This window comes from Candoia aspera, chromosome 10, assembly GCF_035149785.1.
Source record: "Candoia aspera isolate rCanAsp1 chromosome 10, rCanAsp1.hap2, whole genome shotgun sequence".
Classification (NCBI taxonomy): domain Eukaryota; kingdom Metazoa; phylum Chordata; class Lepidosauria; order Squamata; family Boidae; genus Candoia; species Candoia aspera.
The window spans coordinates 10,996,819-11,014,395 of NC_086162.1; the positions used below are offsets into that span (position 1 = coordinate 10,996,819).

The 17,577-nt window shown below is 41.0% G+C and overlaps 2 protein-coding genes across 2 annotated transcripts; one reads left to right on the plus strand and one right to left on the minus strand.

The window, feature by feature from the left end:
* Positions 1–3,979: 3,979 nt before the first annotated feature.
* Positions 3,980–10,388, minus strand: C10H1orf232 (chromosome 10 C1orf232 homolog). The gene is made up of 4 exons (XM_063312209.1): positions 9,664–10,388; positions 8,407–8,493; positions 6,764–6,861; positions 3,980–4,302 (listed from the first exon to the last, which is right to left on the minus strand). The coding sequence occupies exons 1-4, from the start codon at positions 9,748–9,750 to the stop codon at positions 4,005–4,007; spliced, it is 570 nt and encodes a 189-aa protein (XP_063168279.1). The 5' UTR covers positions 9,751–10,388; the 3' UTR covers positions 3,980–4,004.
* A 4,567-nt stretch (positions 10,389–14,955) lies between these two features.
* ZNF593 (zinc finger protein 593) lies at positions 14,956–16,647 on the plus strand. The gene is made up of 3 exons (XM_063311813.1): positions 14,956–15,202; positions 15,488–15,550; positions 16,123–16,647. Exons 1-3 carry the CDS (start codon positions 15,006–15,008, stop codon positions 16,253–16,255), a joined length of 393 nt encoding a protein of 130 aa, XP_063167883.1. The 5' UTR covers positions 14,956–15,005; the 3' UTR covers positions 16,256–16,647.
* The last annotated feature ends 930 nt before the right edge of the window (positions 16,648–17,577 follow it).

Genomic DNA, 17,577 nt, shown 5'->3' on the forward strand with positions numbered 1-17,577 from the left:
CTTGTGTGCCTTTGCTCAATACCAACCTGAGGTTAACACCTTTTGGGAAACAGCATCCTGAGGGGGTTCAGCTTGGGGATCCATCAGCAAATGTCAGGCTGGATGATTTGTTTTCTGAGAGAAGTACTAGGCAACCACAGAATGTAACCCTTGACTTTCTGTGTGACATGGAAAAAAAGGATGCCTGTACCTGTGTGCAAACTGGAATTATTTCTAAGGGAGGCCTGAGGATTTTTTTCAGCTCTGTTTCCTTCCATTCTGACTGTTTCCCATTTTGGGGGTGGAGGGATCAAGAAGAACCCTCTCTAAGGACACTTCCACACTCCTCTACTTCTGATCTTTAATTCCTTAAGAGCAATTTGAAGTGTCCCCTGCAAGTTCTTGCAGCTTTGAGAATAAGGACACCCTAAGATTCTGCAGCAACAAAACTCCCTTCACCTCTGTAAAAAAGGGAAGGGAAGAAATAAATCAACAGAGGTAGGTAGATGTTTAGTGCACAAACATAAACGCAAAGAAGTAAGAATACAGTCACAACTCTTGTCAATTTCATCCCAGCTCCATTTGGGAGTTGTGGGGGGGAATACAAAGCTGTCAAGCTACCATTACCCTTTAAGGACCCCTTAGAGTGGCAGAAGCACAAATAGCCAGGAGAAGGGAAGACACAAGAATTCTGTCAGTAGAGAAATGGCTCGTCCCCAGGCTCTTCAAGGCTCCACAGTTTCCAGTGGAAAACTTGATTTCAGACCAACTTCTTTTATTTCACAACTGAGCTGCAAAAAAAAAAAAAAAGTAAAAAACCAGCACATCTGCCAAAGAGTCAAGCAGATAGGATAACAGGTGTGAAGCTGATCTGGGAGCTCCCTAAATACCTTTTGTAGAACTGCCCTGAGTTACAACTGTCCGAGTTGGGCAGCCATATACATTCCTTAAATAAAATCAAATAAATAAACTGTAAAGCTTTCTCTCCAATAATGTGAAAGCTCAAAATCTGGCATCATTACGGTATCAGCTTCTGAAAGGTGACTTTCTTTTTGTAACTCAAGATGCATTTCCAAAACAGCGTGCTTTAATTAATTTTTATCCCAAATGTACGTGGCGCAACTATTATATGGATTCTAAGACAACTGATATTTCCCACTGAATGTACATGAAAAATCACAGCCCATGATTGAAGACTGCTGTCTGACAAACTCTGGATTATTGCTCTGTAGAAAGTGAACAAGGTTAACTTTTTACTTTCTGAAGACGGTGTATCTATTGCCACCTTGTGGTAGCTAGATGTATCATAGTCATCTCATGCTAAACCTCCACTTTGAACAGGGCTGCTAGAGGCGATTTGTTCCAGCCCATTCCATGAAAATACACGATTCCATTAAAATGAACAACTGAAGCCACAGTTCCAAAATGTATGGTTGCAAACCTATATTTCAAAATGTGTGAACCTGCTCAGTTGCAGAAACTGAAGAGGCGGTATAACATTTCCTTTCCCTCAGTTCCTACTTCAATGTCATGCCTTCCCCCTTAACGAGCAAAAACAGGATATTTAATACTGCAGCATAAGTAACATTGCAAAATTATGCAAAATGCCTACGTTCTTTAACTTGAGAATTACTTGTGCACACCTCTGTTTGACTTATTTGTGCAGACTGGTGCAGGTTGTCCTATAGTTATAGCTAAGGGGAGAAAGACATGTGTCTCTCTGCCTCTAAGGGCTGGGTATCAAGCAAATCTTGAATATAGTGTGGTGGATGGGGCTGAACCAGGATCTGGCTGTAGCCAGAGCATGCGGTAGGTATGGATACTAATTCCTTTCCCTCTGACACTCTGTTGTCTCTCCTCCAAGCAGCAAGCTGTAGGAAAGAGGCAGGGACTAAAAATGTGCACATCACCCAAGATCTGATTCAAATTATTCATTTAATTCAGTGAATTGAGTTGATCCAAACTGTGGAATCTAACTGAATCAAACCATCTGTTCAGAGAAAGGTGTCTGTGGATGCACAAGAGGATATTATATTGTTGAATTGATTCAGACATCCAATTTCTGAAACATCAGAAAAAAATAACAATTTGATTGAATTATCCTATTCAAAGAGGTGATGTGATCTAATTGCCTTTGAACTGAATCTTCAGGTGGAATCTTCACAACATTCTAACAGGAAACTCTTTCCAGAAGTCTGAACCAATCTCTTGAATAGGGGAGTTAAAATTTGGCAAAGGACTGCATGAAATTAGAATGAGGACCACATTTAGCAGGTCATCTACAGTTATCTATGGATGTACATTTCCACAATATAAAAGACAATGATCAATCTGAGGCTATTTCTGGCTATTAAAGTCTTTAATTTTCAATACACCTCTTAATTCAAACATTACTTGGGACGGACATTTGGGGAAGGAGGAAGAGAGGCAGAGGACACCAATGCTTGAACAGAAGCCTCTTCTCTAGCAATGAAAAACTAAATGGATTAGGATATTTTTTTTAATGATATATAGTCATCAACAAAGACCTGAAGAAAAATGAAGGTGTTACCAGATAGATGAGGTAGGTATGTCCAATGTCTGCTGGGTGTGTGGACTGGAAGTTCTGCAGAGAACTGCTGAACTCCTTACATTGTAGACAGTCTTACACTGTACGAGCCAGCATTCTGAATCCAGGGATTCTTTCTTCTATAAAAATGGTGCCAGCTTCAGCAGAAACATTTTGAGAGTGGAGATCCATAAGACAGAGTTGTCAATGGCAAGGCTCCTTCAATCTTCCCGCTGATGATTTTTGGTTCATAAAGGACAAGGACCTCACCAGATGTTTGAAGCTTTATTTCCCACCATGCTGCAGTATTGGTCATAATGGTTTGGGCTGAGAGGTCAGAGACTGACGACACCCTGAGAGTCCCCTATTGCCCATGTGTGCTGCAGGAGGAAAAATATCTTTGTCCAGTAAGATAGAGATGCCAGGAGTAAGTGAAGATTATAGAAGACTCTTGGACACTCCATGCTATAGCAAATTTTGCAGCCTGAGTCCTCCCTTATTCCACATATCTAGCAAAATGAGTCTCCAATCAGTTTTCCTTGACACATTTTGGGATTATGATCCTTGTCCACCTGGACTGTGAGCTTCCATAGGTTATGAACTTAGAAAGCTATCTTACCCTGATTTGGGGCACTTCTTCCACTTTCATTCCCCAACATAATTTGAGGATGATCTGAAATCATCTTCAAACCAGCCAACCTTGAAATAGGATTTTACGCAGGAATTTTCCCCAGCCCTGCTAAGAGATACCAGGGATTGAACTGGAGACTTTGTTTGCATACAAGGTATGCGCTTTGCCTTGTAACAGTTCCAGTAGGGATAAAGGAAATTATTGGAAAGGGTCTTCATGCATGCACAGATTTAGTTACTTTTGGTCACCAACATTTGCATCATGGGTTTTTGTTTGTTTTTTGTGAAGAGTTTGGAATTTCCATGCATAGAGCTCTCCCATTTTATCATTGTGATAAGTCTGTGAGGTCTCTTGCACAGAACTCATCATGGCTGAGTGGGGATCTGTATCCAGGTTTCTATCAACTGCAGCAAGTTGTCACAGGATCTTCTTGGAGGCTGCTATAGCCATAGATTGGACTCTTGGATTAATCAGCTCTGCAACAGCTGCTTTCTTAGAAAATAATTCTTGGTGCCATCAAAATAGGTGAATGTGGAAAGAGATTCTCATTTTTTGATAGGCAACAGTCACTGGGAAAGAAGATTTTCCAAAGTGTCCATTAGTATTACAGTTATTTAAAGAACTGTCTTATAAGGAGAAAAGGAGAGAAATGGAATGAAGGCATTGGAGACACACACTGTGAGAAGGCTTCATAAAGTTATGATCATTAACAACACCCAAATCTGGAACTGTGTCTTTCATATTGAGCCCAGCACTTTTTTTGGAAAGCTGTTAGAAAATAATAAAATATATTTTTATTACCAGGAAAGGGTCACTCACTGAAAGTCCTCCATTTCTGTGTCTGTCCTAGTTACTTTTGGGAATATTCTTGTTCTTCAACTCAGCCAATTTGGTTAGGAAGCTCCATTTGAAGGCTACACCTTCAGCCTCTCGGAGATCATTGTCATGGCCAAGGTCACTGACTTCCTCAGCTGGAATCTCCCCAGACACCCCACTGCCCTCAACTATTTGCTCCCTGGGGTCCACCTGGGCAGCCATTTTTTCCAGAGCTGAAGTTTGCTGCCACTTAGTGGCAAAGACATCCCAAAGGCCAGAGGTCTTCTTCTCGGAAGGTGATTCTTCTGCTGGTTTTGCAGCTAGAGGGCTGAAAGGAGAAGAGAATTTAGGAAAGGAGAGGCACTAAAGCTACACTGGACATTGTGTTCACATAAGTCCCCCAAATTCTAAGGATAAGAACAGAAACACAAGGAGTTGCTTTATGCCAAGTCAGAGCTTCAATTTGCTCTAAGGGGAAATGGCTCTCTAGAATTTCAAACAGAAGCCTTTCCCAACCCTACCTAAAAGTAATGGAAATTAAAATTAATATTTCTCATGTAAAATATATCTTCTAATCTTCCCCATAACAAGATTGTAGTAATTGATTTAGTTTCACAGGAGATGCTTACCTAATCTATCATAGATGGAACATACAGTAAAAAAAAAACACCTGCCAAGTTAGGTAGGAAACTATCTGGAAACATGTGATGTTAATCCTAAAATTAATGCATTAATATTAGTACATAACAACCCTAAAGAATATAAGGCCCGTAGAGTACCATCTGGACCTTATCTAGAGCTTGGCATGTTTGTGAACCTACCTGTGGGTATGGTTATAGCATGATATGTAAAGGAAGGCCTTTCCTTGTGTTGTTGCCTCTTGTGAGTTTTCAGTGCCAACTTAGCTGCTTCCACAGTTCCTCCAGTTAAATCTGCATTGCTATATCTGTTACCGCTTTGCTTTTATAGATTTAATCATTGTGGTTTTAACTGGCTGTTAATTTTGTCCGAGCTTTTAAAATGATGAATGGAAGGTAATGGGCATCATAAAAACAAAGAGAATACTTTCTAGAGCTTTAGTATAGCTTGAAGGTTCAGTTGACATTCATTAGAGGTCAGCAACCATAATAAATGTGAGTGAGTGAATGAATGAATGAATGAATGAATGAATGAATGAATGAATAATGCCTGTGGGAGGTTGAGATAAAATTGGAGTTTTATTTCTGTAAGCCGCCCAGAGTCACCATGAGTGAGTTGGGCGGCCATATAAATTTCTTTAATAAACAAACCAATAAATAAATGCAACTGCTATGTGTCACATTTTATCTGCCCGCTGGAGGGCAGAAGACTGAAAGGAACAGCTGACCAATTCTAGCTAGGGAAAGAGAGAGAACAAGGAGCGTTTGTGGTTAGCTTGCAGGGGCTGATGCTCTGTCCAGATGGGCACCATCCATTCTGCATATTTATCTGCTTTCCTTGGCTGTACTCACATATTTGTAATTGCAAAAGGATGCAAGATCGTCAGCTTTTAGTAGCCAAGATGGGATAAAGAGCCAGTTTGGTCTAGTGGTGAAGGCTCCAGGCTAGAAACCAGGAGTCTGTGAGTTCTAGTCCCGCCTTAGGCAAGAAAGTTGGCTGGGTGCCCTTGGGCCAGTCCCTCCCTCTCAGCCCAAGAGCCAATCAGGCTTGGTATGAGAGTTCTAGTCCCGCCTTAGGCATGAAAGCTGGCTGGGTGACCTTGGGCCAGCCACTCTCTCTCAGCCCAACTTACCTCACAGGGTTGTTGTTGTGGGGAAAATAGGAGGCATTAGGTATGTAAAAGGCGTATTAGGTATGTTCTCTGCCTTGAGTAATTTATAAAAATAATAAAGGTAGGATACACATTCTAAAAAAACAAATAAACCCCTCCTCCCTAAAATTAATGCGGCTTTGCAAGGAGTGTATGGCTAGAAAAAAAAAACACTCAAGCTTATTTCTAGAGAAATACAAGGAAGTTGAAGGCCCAGTAGATTTCCTTCCTTATTCTCTTGGCAACAATGGCTTTCTCTGCCAATCATAACCAAGAACAGCTCATAATCAGAAAAAAATAAGGAAATAAAACATTCAGGGTAGTTATGTTCCTTAAACAAGTGCCAAGAATGTGAATTGATTGATGGCCGACATTTTTGTTTTTTTGCAGGAATTTGGGGGCAATCTGAGTTTGGAGGGAAGAGTTCTCTCTTTTTTTTTTCAGTTAAACTTTATTAAAATTTTAAGAAACAAAGATAAAAGCTAACAAGAAATGAAAAAAGGTAAAGTAAGAAAGCAAAATAGAAAAAAGAGCAAAGTCAAAAGTGAAGGAAAAGGAAAAGGAAAGAAAGAAAAGAAAAAGAAAGAAAGAGAAAACAGAAAAAGAATGACTTCCAACTTTATTTGCTACAGATATAAGTATACATTTACATTAAACTCTTACTCTAAGCTTACAACATAGCTTTTATTAATTCTATTGTCCATTGTTATTTCTAATGATCAAATCCAGATATTGAGGGAAGAGTTTTTCTCCCTAAGTGCCTGTTATGGCTATGAAAATGAACAGCCATTCTGGGTAAAGGGAGGATTCTGTGTACCTGCGATTTCTCTAAGATGATAAAATGTGGAACCAGACTGTCATTCCTATGGAGGCATATCTGCCCTAGTCAGACAGTCTGAGAGCTGAAATTACTATATATGTTTAAGAAGTCTTGGGATTGTATTGGCACTTTGAAATTGCAGCAGCTACGGTTAGGGAAAAGAGGCAAGATTTCTCTTACTGGTCAGCACAAGGTTCAGGAGCCAGCAACTGATCTTCGTCCTCCTGACTGAACAAAGATGACATGGTCCTCCAGCCTTTGACCCCAGCTCCCTGGACCTACACACCAAGATTGAAGAAGAGACAATTGGGTTGTGGGTAGACATGATGGCAAGGGGCTTCCTCAGACCAACTGCAGAGCCATTCCCTCAAAGCAATTTCCTTTCAAACCAAAAAGGGCATTTTTATGGTTGTTTTTCTTTCAAGAGTTATAATGGACAGTGTGCCAGAACTCTTCAACCCAACTGCTCAGCAAGAGATGAATCTGTTCTTAAGTCCTCTTCTCTGGGCTGAGTAAAAATCTCTGAGATGATGGATAGGTTCCAGGTCAGGTGTGGACCACAAGTGGTTTCTCCACCCCCTTTTTTTTTATGGCCCCCAAAGTCCCCCAAGATGGTCTTCCTCTGAAAACAAGTTCGAAAAAAAGGTCTTCTCCAGTGATATCAAAGTCACTGGAAGACATCAGGGGCTTCTGTGATGACTTTTGCTTTTGCGTTATGGATCCCAAATAGTTTCATTATTAGTGCTTCCACTGTGTTTATCAAATACTGGATTATTCTTGCCATTCAAGCAATTTTCTCAGCAATTTTCTCCAGCACCACAATTCAAAGGCATCCAGTTTGCTTCATTTAGCCTTTCTAATGGTCTAGCTTTCACAACATCTGTTACAATTGGGAAGACCATGGCCCTGGCAATATCTATCCTTGTTATCAGTGTGATGGCTCTGTCCTTCAACATTTTGTATAGATTTGTGATACTCTTTCTCTCAGGTAGGAGACATCCCTTTATTTCATGGCTATGGTCCTGAAATGTTCTTTGGGTGAAAGGTGAATGGTCCCCTGTGCACACACCGAGTCATGTCTGACCCTTTGGGGGGACGCCGCTTTCACGACGTTTTCTTGGCAGACTATAGCAGGGTGGTTTGCCATTGCCTTCCCCAGTCGTCCCCTTCCCCAGCAAGCTGGGAGCTCATTTTACCGACCTCGGAAGGACGGAAGGCTGAGTTGACCTGAGCTGGCTACCCGAGAATCCAGCTTCTTCTGGGATCAAACTCGGGTCATGGGGAGAGTTTCGGCTGCAATACTGCTGCCTACCACTCTGCGCCACACGAGGCTGTGCAATGTCCTTTATGCTAGTATAAATTACCTGTCACTTTGAAGAAAACTACATTTTCACTTAATTTTTCCTCACATCTCACTTCCTTCGTCTAGAGCTGTGCACTCAACCTGTAATGCATACCTACATATTTTCACACCACAGGAAGGCTACTTCCTATTGGCCCAACTAGCAACTTTTCATTCACAATTTGGGGCCACAAATATTGCTGCACTCCCTTTTTGAAAACCATGCCCATTGATTCTGGAAAGAAATCCATGTATTATTGTTGCTGATTATCCTGGAGTTCACTAATTCCCTTCCCTCCCACTCAAATGTCCCTAAAAGGCTGAGCCAGCCATTTTATTCTAGCATTATCACACACTTATTAATGGGTTGCTTTTCGTTTGGAGCTCAAAGTTTGCACAGGCATTTTTCCTCTAATGTAACAGCAGCTTCAGATGTCTAAAAGAGACTTTAGCTCTGGATGGGAATAGTGATTTTTCTTACCCGCCGAGCCAACTGAGAAACAGGGTTCAGTCCCTCCTCTGTCAGCAGTATGGAGTCTGTAGTTTCCACCAGTTCAGGATTCTCTGTCTAAAATAAAGCATCACCTTGTTGGAACTGTTAGTGCAAGAGTGGGCAACAGTGGCCTTTGTTTCTACAGGAATCTGTGGTTCCATTCAGTAGAAAGAGCAGAAGAAAGACAGCTGAGCTGTCTCACTCCATTTTGAAATGAAGTGCTGCAAAACATCTTTCAACATCTCCCCTCCCCAGCCCCAATTTTATTTAATGATCTGCAAAGTCGGTCCCACTATTATTATTGGATAGAATGGAGCAGCTTCATTCCAGGTTGGGACGGATAACAAATTTACTGAAGTTATGTTTCCAATACATCTCTTATCTAAGGGGGGAAAAGCATGCTGTTTCTTTCCTGCATCACAGGCAAATTAGTTCAGGCTCAAACAGATCTGTAGATGAACAAAAACTGATTCAATCAGTCAACTAAGATTACTTAAATCCAGGGATATAACTGCATTTTCATTTAGGGTTGGGGAAACTTTTGGTTCTGGTATCGTGCAGTGGGCATGCTCACATGCTGGATATCATGGAAAGATTGCCCATTCAGAAAATGCGGCCATATTGAGGATCACTAGTCAGAAGTAACCAACTGATCACAGGACAAATTGATTATTTGTTCTTTACTACCACTTTTAGCATCCTATCTCAGGACATTCCATACCATCTCAGCTTATCATGGTCTTTTTTTTCTGGTCAAACAGGCTCATTTTGAAAGAAACAATTGGGTGGCAACCTCCCATTGCTGTTCTTCAAAATGCCTCTGAGACCTACTATAACTGTGGTCTACTCCAAGGCAGTTTTGAATGCAAAGATGATGCTGCAGGGTGATACTGTTTTACAGCATGCCTTCCGCCCCTTATTTATTTATTTATTTATTTATTTAAAAGTTGCAAGAGTTTGAATGTTAGTAGATCATTGATATGTAGTCACAGATATCACATTGTCTGTTCCTATTCCAGACTAAAGAATTATTTCCCGTAAAATAGAAAGTAGCACATATCTGAGATCTTCCCCATTACATTCTAGATGTGTGGCCTTTAACCCCCAGAATATTCACCAATGGCTAGGCTGGCTGAAAAATACTGGGAGTTGAAGTCCATCCATCTGGAATGGGTGGGGAAAGCTGGTGAACCCCATGTTCAATGACCAAAGGAAAGGAAGAGCCCTGATCATGGATTGCTCTACCTCATTTTGGAGATCTTCTTCCTGAAATTCTCCACCAAGGGCTTGCAGTACTTTTGCCTTGTAGACTTTCCAGAATCCCTGAGTCATTGTTGCACCAGCCAGTTCAGCTTCTGTGGTCTCAGTTTCTCCAGATGCAAGAGGGTCCCAGCAAGTGAACCTTTAAGCTTTGCAGTTCCCTCTTCAGTTTCTACGTCGAGCTCTAAGCAATTAAGTTCCAGTGGCCATTGTGCCACTGCACGCAGCTGCTTTGGTGGCTTGGCAGGATACTAGTAGCTCAGATAGAAACTAGTGTGTCCTGCTACTTCACACCTGTTTCTGGCTGCCTCCTCCTTAGATCTGGTGTCTTCATTAACAATTCAGAAGCATACAGCATTCATTTCAAAGAACGAAGTAGAATTAGATACATGGCTGACCCAGAATACTAATGGATGATAGCTCTTGGAAATAACAGAAGCATCCTTGGTTCTCTCTTCTTTATGTATCCCACCCCCAGATAAGTTCTGCGAAAATATGGTTACCTTCTTCATCTCACACTTGATAAATGTGTGATCCTTGCTGGCTACCCTTGTCCATTAAGATTTTCCTTATGGGCAAAGACCATTTCTGTGTAGAAAGCCTCCTCATCTTCAGAATGTCCCACTTGGCTCCAGAAGTTCCCTAATCCCAAGCAGAATGTTTCTCCCACTTTGGAATCTCAGGGAAATTGAAAAGGAAAGCCTTCCTAAGTTGTTGTATTACATCCCATTGTCTGTACCTTGTAACTGATCTCCTGCAAGAACAGGCTTTGGAATGTAGGAGCTTGGCAGCAGGCTCAAAATAGCCGCTGACAGATAAATTATTTTGTAGGGCCGATAGCCCTGCAGACCGGCGTCTTCTCCTTCCTGGATTTAGTTTCTGCTTTAGGCAGCATGCCAATCTCCCCTCTCACTCTGCCAAATGTCCAAACTGTGTCTTAAAACCTGCAAGGAAGTTTGCTGGTCTGTCACATTCCAGATTATGCTCTAACTGTTGGAGAGAAGGCAGGGAGGTGTTCTCTTTCCATCACCGAACTTGCTTCAACTGGGGCCCTTCTCCCCTTAGCTAATGACAGATGCCTGTCCACTGCCTTTACATGTCAGTAAATGTCTTATTATTTCGCAGCCTGGTGCAGCAACATGATCACAAGTAGCTAATGAACAGGCCGCTGTTCCTTTGTCTTGTGCTGACAGCCACATCCTAATTCCACAGACCCATTTGTGCTATGCTTCACACAGCCAATATAGATCAGACACGGGCCCCTCCCAAAGCTGAGTCATGTTGGGAAGCCTGTTTAGATCCAAGAGTTCTTAAGCGCATGTTGTCCAAACTCAAACTTGGGATTAACTTGCCCACTCACTTCCTCTACTCACCCAACATTTAGTGAGGGTGACTGTGACTCAGAGATCAACTGGAACAACACTGGAAATCATGGCACTGAGAAGTTCTCTTTGGAGATGGGGAGAGGGGAGATAACTATTAATTTTCTAATGAATTGACATGTGAGAAGGGACCACCTCCCAAACTCCCCAAAACCTGTGCCCTACCCCATCTGGCAACATCATTACATACTGCCACACATATGTCATCCACTGGAGCCCAAAGTATGTGTGTGCACATGTGCACATGTGTGTGTGCAGTACTCCAGCTTCAGAAAGCTGTCCACTTCTGCCATAGGTATATACACTCAGCCTAGTTAACCCATGGCAAGATATTGACTAGATGGAAAAGTGGGGCATAAAATGCTACTAGACTTGAGTGCTCACACAAATCTATTAATAACAAATGGCTTTTAAGTTCACTCCCCAAAAGAGCTTGTGGTGTCAAAACTTCAAGATGTGATATAATAATGTTATTTATAATATTTGGATTATCTCAATACCTAAGGTTTATTGATTGCTAAGAAGGAAAAATCTTGTATTTTTTGGCCTACAATTTGATTTTCTTTCTTTTGTATATCATGGAGATGATGACCTGTTTTTCATTATTACTTTAATGAAAGGGTGGAATCAGTAGAGTCCGGTTGTAGATTTGAATCAAGAGCAAGGTCCAAGGTCATTTGGTCCAAATCTCCCAAGAGACTTTTTAGTCATGCCATCCAAAAAGGAAATACAGCTCATAATTTTGAGGTTAGATCATCATGAAAGATTTTGCCATACAGATTCTTTTCCCAGAGAAGCGTAACCTGCTATAACATAGGGCAGTGTGCATCTATATATGTATGGACGTTGTAGAGCAGGAGACAGAATGCTGTGATCAACACAAAAGCAAGAGAAACGTAGATCAATACAATGTAATGACCCCAAATAAAACCTGGTCGGGCCAGTGGGGTTATCACCCTTTGCTTACAAAATCTTTTGATGAGGAGCCCTCGGGATGTGTATTTCCTTCACAGAGGATTAGCTGGACATCAGGAAAGCACACCCACAGCAAACAGAAAAGTGTATCAGGTCAAAGGGTCACTTTTTGTGACCCGACATTAAGCAGGGATGAACTGCAGCACAGCCTCTTAATGGAATGAAATTACATTCCAGTTACTTTCATCTCAAAAGTTTAGAGTGGAATTCCAAGGACGGATAAAGAGCTGGGAAGCCACAGGAAGATGGCTTCTTTTTTTCAAAGGACGGCAGATCCAGAAGTGCAATCAGATCAGGAAATATAGGCTGAAACTATATTAGTTTTATTTTATTTTTTAAAAAGCCCACTGTCAGATTCCACAACCAGATGAATGATGAATCTTCTGATGGTGTCCATCTGCCATGATGAGCTAACGCGTGTCAAGAACCAGATGGGAGGGGGAACATCAAGGAGTGAGAAACTATCTTGTTTCAGCTAAGGGGAGATGTCAAGGTCATACCAACAGAGATACCTGTGCTTGGCATGGCTAACCATTGGCCTTAGGTGGGAAGAGGTGTAGAAGGGGGAGGACGGGGTATCTGTTCGTTTTAATTAGGTAGTTTAGGCAGGAATTTCCAGTCGCAGCTTTTCTCTTGATCTGTACACATTCTCAATAAATCTGAATTCTGCATTTTCAATTGTGCATGAGTCAGGTCATTACTGGGACCCAAAGTGTCAGTTCTTACACCCACATTACCTTATATATAATAGACAGGTGCTGATAACAGAAGTGTTACAACAGGAAACAAGAATTTTAACAAACAGCAACAGAATTATAAGAACTAATTCTGCCCAACAGCGCAGAACTAAAAAACCTTACCTAGTAACAGTTTAAAAATAACTTTTTTGCCAAAACAACCAACCAATAAATCCCTCACATGCAAAGGAATTAAGAGGCCAAGCTGCACATCATGCTTAGCCTATTCTGTGAACAAAGCCATTGTGATTTGCAAACTATGATTTAGTTATTTTTGTTTGTTCTTTTGTTTGATTTCTATAGCTGCCCATCTCAACAAGTAACTCTGGGCAGCATACAATCATAAAAAACATAAAACTGTTAAAACAATTTACTAAATTGTTTACTAAATAAAAATTAACATCTATGGCAATTTACTTGGCAACCATATATATTTATTTAAATATATATGGTCGCCAAGTAAACAATTGCCATAGATGTTAATTTTTATTTATTTATTTATTTATTTATTTATTCATTCATTCATTCAATCAATTTATATAGCCACCCATCTCAAACCAGTGACTCTGGGCAGCTATATAAATAAATACAGCCAAGAAATGGGGACCTAAACATACCTGGGGCCCCTGGCCCAGGAACATAATCAGGTCTTCATGGCCTTATGGAAAGCCAACTATTATGGCTTACTATAATTTATAAGCTCAGCCACTGTAGCCAATTCAACAAGTAACAGTCAAAACAACCCATGTCACTTGGTGAATCCAGCCTAAGTCTGCAGAAACCCAGGTTAAAATTCCAGTTAGTTCTTAAACTTACTTTTAAGGCATTAAGACCAGCTGTATATATCACTCCAACTTCATTGAGTTATTTATCTAATTATTATGATAAAATATGGTTGGAGAGAATAATACATGTTATGGAAAGCTTCTTGGAAGAAAGGGTGAGAAGGATATATATGTAATGAATACACAAAACGATCAGAAATGCATACAAATATATGTACTGAAAAATGGATGGAGGAATTAGAAACTTATGTCAGAGTGGAGATGAGTAGATTTTTGGTGATGGTTCTCTGGGCAGGAGACTGTTGAATATTGTTCTTTGCCTTCTCCTATTGGAAATAATGGGGCTTTGGCAGATGGTTTAGTGGATTACTGCCCTGAGCAAGAGGTTGGACTAGATGACTTTTAAGATCTTTTCCACATCATACATTCTGAATCTAAAAAAGTGAATGATTGTGGGTGGGCTTCAAACGGCTTTGTGAGGAAATTGGAGTGGAAATATTTGTGCTATGGAAATGCTCTAGCACTGGGAGAATAGGATCATACTAAAATATCCTGGAAAAAGGCAACACAAAGCCAATTCCATGATGCTGCCAAGAAAAGCATATAGATGCAGTCACAAAAGTTAAGGAGGCACCTTTATTGTTAGGATCACATCAATATTCCCAATTATAACACTTACCAGTAAGATTGAAACTACTTAAGTATATGGTATTTTAGCAATTACTGGACTATGTTAATTAAATTTATTATTTAGTTGCCAGCAGCTTTGAATGTCATTCTGTAGCAGAAATACAGTGCATGCAATAAATCGAACAAATAAATAAATATGCTTGGTTTGATTCCTTTAATGAATTTCAGGTCACGTAGCTTGTTTGTTGATCAGCTACAACTGCTTTTCCCTGGATTTGGTTATTGTAAGCTGCAAAGCTTTGTACCTTTGTTAATGAGACTTTCTGAGTTGAGGTGCACCATTAACATTTGAAGTATGTTAGGATAGTTCAGTGTTTTTTAACTCTGACTTTAAGATGTGTGGACTTCAACTCCAAGAATTCCCCAGACTGCCATGCTGGCTGGGGATTTCTGATTGTTGAAGCCCACACATCTTAGAGTCGTGGAGTTTCAAAAACACTGGGTTGGTTTACGTCCTTTAAATTAGGTCTGCATTTATTTTTCCAGCTATTACATTACATTCAGATAAATTGTGGAAACTTGGATATACATGTATGTATGTATGTAAAATATCGAGTGATATATTCATAGAAGTTATGCTTCTTTGGTGCTCCCATCGGTCGTTTCATCAAGATCACGACTGACCTTCATCTCATCCATATTCAAATCATTTTGAAAACGCCCAAAGGGTGGCGCCGAGAGATGACGTCACAGGCGCCTAAAGGAAGTGGAAGTTAGCTTCCTTTCTCTTTCTCTCCGGCGAGGTTCGGAATCGGAATATGGCTCCCAGGAGCTCCCGTCGGACTGGCTCGCATAAGACGCATTCCTTGGCCCGCCAATGGAAAACGAAGCGGCGGCGGCGAGACCTGGATCAGATCCACCAGGATATGTTGCCCGAGAACGCGGCGAACCTGCTGCGCCAAGAGCCGGATCCCGACCTGCCTGGCAACGCTCAGCACTACTGCCTGCATTGCGCGTGCGTCAAGAGAGACAGGCGGGGGAGAGGGGCTGGTCTTATTTACTGCGCGTGCGTGGAAGGGCTCCTTTGGTTGCCTTCAAGCCGGCCTTGACTTGGCAACTCCATGCAGTTTTCAAAAGTGCCTCCCCCTTGCCTTCTTCCTGCAGCTGAGAGAGGGGCTGGCCCAAAGTCATGCACTGACTTTGCGCCTAAAATAAGACTAGAATCCTGCTTTCCCTGCACCTAGCCCAACAGACTCTCCACCAACTTACAGCGTGCTTCTTTTTTCTTCTCTTTCCTTAGGCGATACTTTATTGACTTAAAAAGCATGAAGGATCACTTCAGATCAAAAGTTCACAAAAAAAGGTAATGTTTATTTTATATAAATGTGGTGGGAAAGCAGCATGGGCAATATTCTACCCTGGTATCAGTCCATTTTCCTGAACTGGAACTGTTCCTTCTGAATGGCCTATATCTATCATCTATCACATTTATATAGCAAATATATAGTTGAAATGTCTGTCAGTGGCAAAGAAGATGGACTTCTGTTAAGGCTTTGTGTTCTTCATCAACTGGAAGAGGGTTTCTCAACCAGGGTTCCGTGGCACCTTCGGGTTCTGCGGGAGGTCACTAGGTGTTCCCTGGGAGATCACGATTTATTTTAAAAAATATTTCAAATTCAGGCAACTTCACATTAAAGAGGCAAGTTTCATTCTTTAGTTTAAGAACACTGTACGTATAGATACACACACACACACACAGGCCTACCCATGAAACAAATATAATAATTTTGTAACTTCTGGCCTGTATTTGAGTCTGAATGTGCAGGGGGTCCCCGAGGCCTGAAAAATATTTCAAGGGTCAAAAAGTTGAGAAAAACTGAACTGGAATATCAGCATTTGCAAACCTTTTGGATTTGTTTGTGGTTTTTTTGAAAGACTGAAACAGCTGAGTGAGGAACCCTACACCCAGGAGGAAGCTGAGAGAGCTGCAGGAATGGGGTCCTACATTCCTCCCAAGAAAATTGAAGTCCACACACAACCGCTTGATGAGATGGATGAATCCAGCTAAGACGCAAAGACTTCTTTCCCATCTGAAAAATCTGGAGATGACTAAGATAGTGAAGGCATTGGTATAGCTAGGTGGTTTGGAGCATGGTATCTTTAAACTGGTGCTAATTCATGGCAGTAGGATTGGAGTATTAATAACCACTGAAACGTGTATGCAGAGGAGAAAGATGAACCTTCTTGGATGGAAAAAAGAATTTTACCCCCATCCTGTTTGGCATGGATTAGAGTTCAGCAGCAGGTCAGAGGCAGGAGACTTGCTGCTCAGGTGAACTTGCTATGTATTTAATTGATTCTCTTACAATGGTCTTAAACGTTACCATGGATTTTCAGCTTTTTGCTTGGAAACTTCCACTGTTCCAATGAGCCCACTTAATAAATGAGCTGACAATCTGATGGCTAATCCTTGCCTATTTTGCTTTGGGGGTCTGATTTGAATGTGTTGAAGGATATTTTCCCCAAGGAATTCAGTGAAATTTTAGTTTGATTTGGTTTTGTCTTAAGCTCATTTTTAAGTTAATAGTACAGTTTTGTGTGTTTCCTGTTTCTGGGGTGCAGGGGAAGCATGCTGTTGGTCACACGTTCTTTTCAAACCAAACCCAATTCGATTGACTCGGGCTCAAAAGAGGCACCAAAGCACTGGACTCTGGAGAGGTGGTTTTTTATATCACTCTATAAGGGTTGGGGAGGTGTTTTATTCTGAAAGTGAAACTTACAAATATATATATATGTGAGTGTTTTCTATAGCTATTATCTCATCCTATACTTTATTACTAATGATACTATACAATGTTATAATCTTACTATACTACACTCTATATTATTCTATACTATTACTTTTCTACTACTATCACAGGTGTACTATTACTGTTACTTTTCTACTGTTACTAGTATAGAGAAGTGTTTTACCCTTACAGACCCTGGTCAGTCTTTAAACCTTCTTTCTCTCTGGGATTTCTTCTGTTTTTCTTCTTTATTAATGGGCAGCATGTAAAGTGCTTGCACCTTCCCAACATTGTGCTTGGTTTGACTTTGCCTCTCTTCTTTTTCCTCTGGACCTTTCGGTCTCTGTGAAGAGAAAACTTATTTGGCTGCTTTCTCTGTTGCTGCTGCAGAGCTTCCAAAACACACCTCTCCTCTGCCACCTGTTTCAAGTTTGCACCTTTTATAAGCAACTCTGCCATGCTGATGCTGGGGGGAAGGCCCAAATAGGAGGGGAGGGAAGCAGCACAGCACCTGCAATTCTTCCTCAACAGCCTGCTCTTTTATACTGTCCATCACATCTTCCAAATTCAGTGTTGTAATCAAATGCAGAAGCAGGCAAAC

What these genes read in the sequence shown, in the direction of transcription:
- C10H1orf232 (XM_063312209.1), bottom strand. Translation starts at nt 9,750, where the DNA reads ATGACTCAGGGATTCTGGAAAGTCTACAAGGCAAAAGTACTGCAAGCC. An exon ending in AAGAAGATCTCCAAAATGAG is followed by an intron (nt 8,494 to 9,663) that starts GTAGAGCAATCC and finishes GCTTTATTTTAG; the next exon opens with ACAGAGAATCCTGAACTGGT. An exon ending in CCTGAACCTTGTGCTGACCA is followed by an intron (nt 4,303 to 6,763) that starts GTAAGAGAAATC and finishes TTCTCCTTTCAG; the next exon opens with CCCTCTAGCTGCAAAACCAG.
- ZNF593 (XM_063311813.1), top strand. Translation starts at nt 15,006, where the DNA reads ATGGCTCCCAGGAGCTCCCGTCGGACTGGCTCGCATAAGACGCATTCC. An exon ending in CACTACTGCCTGCATTGCGC is followed by an intron (nt 15,203 to 15,487) that starts GTGCGTCAAGAG and finishes CTCTTTCCTTAG; the next exon opens with GCGATACTTTATTGACTTAA. An exon ending in TCAAAAGTTCACAAAAAAAG is followed by an intron (nt 15,551 to 16,122) that starts GTAATGTTTATT and finishes TTTTTTTGAAAG; the next exon opens with ACTGAAACAGCTGAGTGAGG.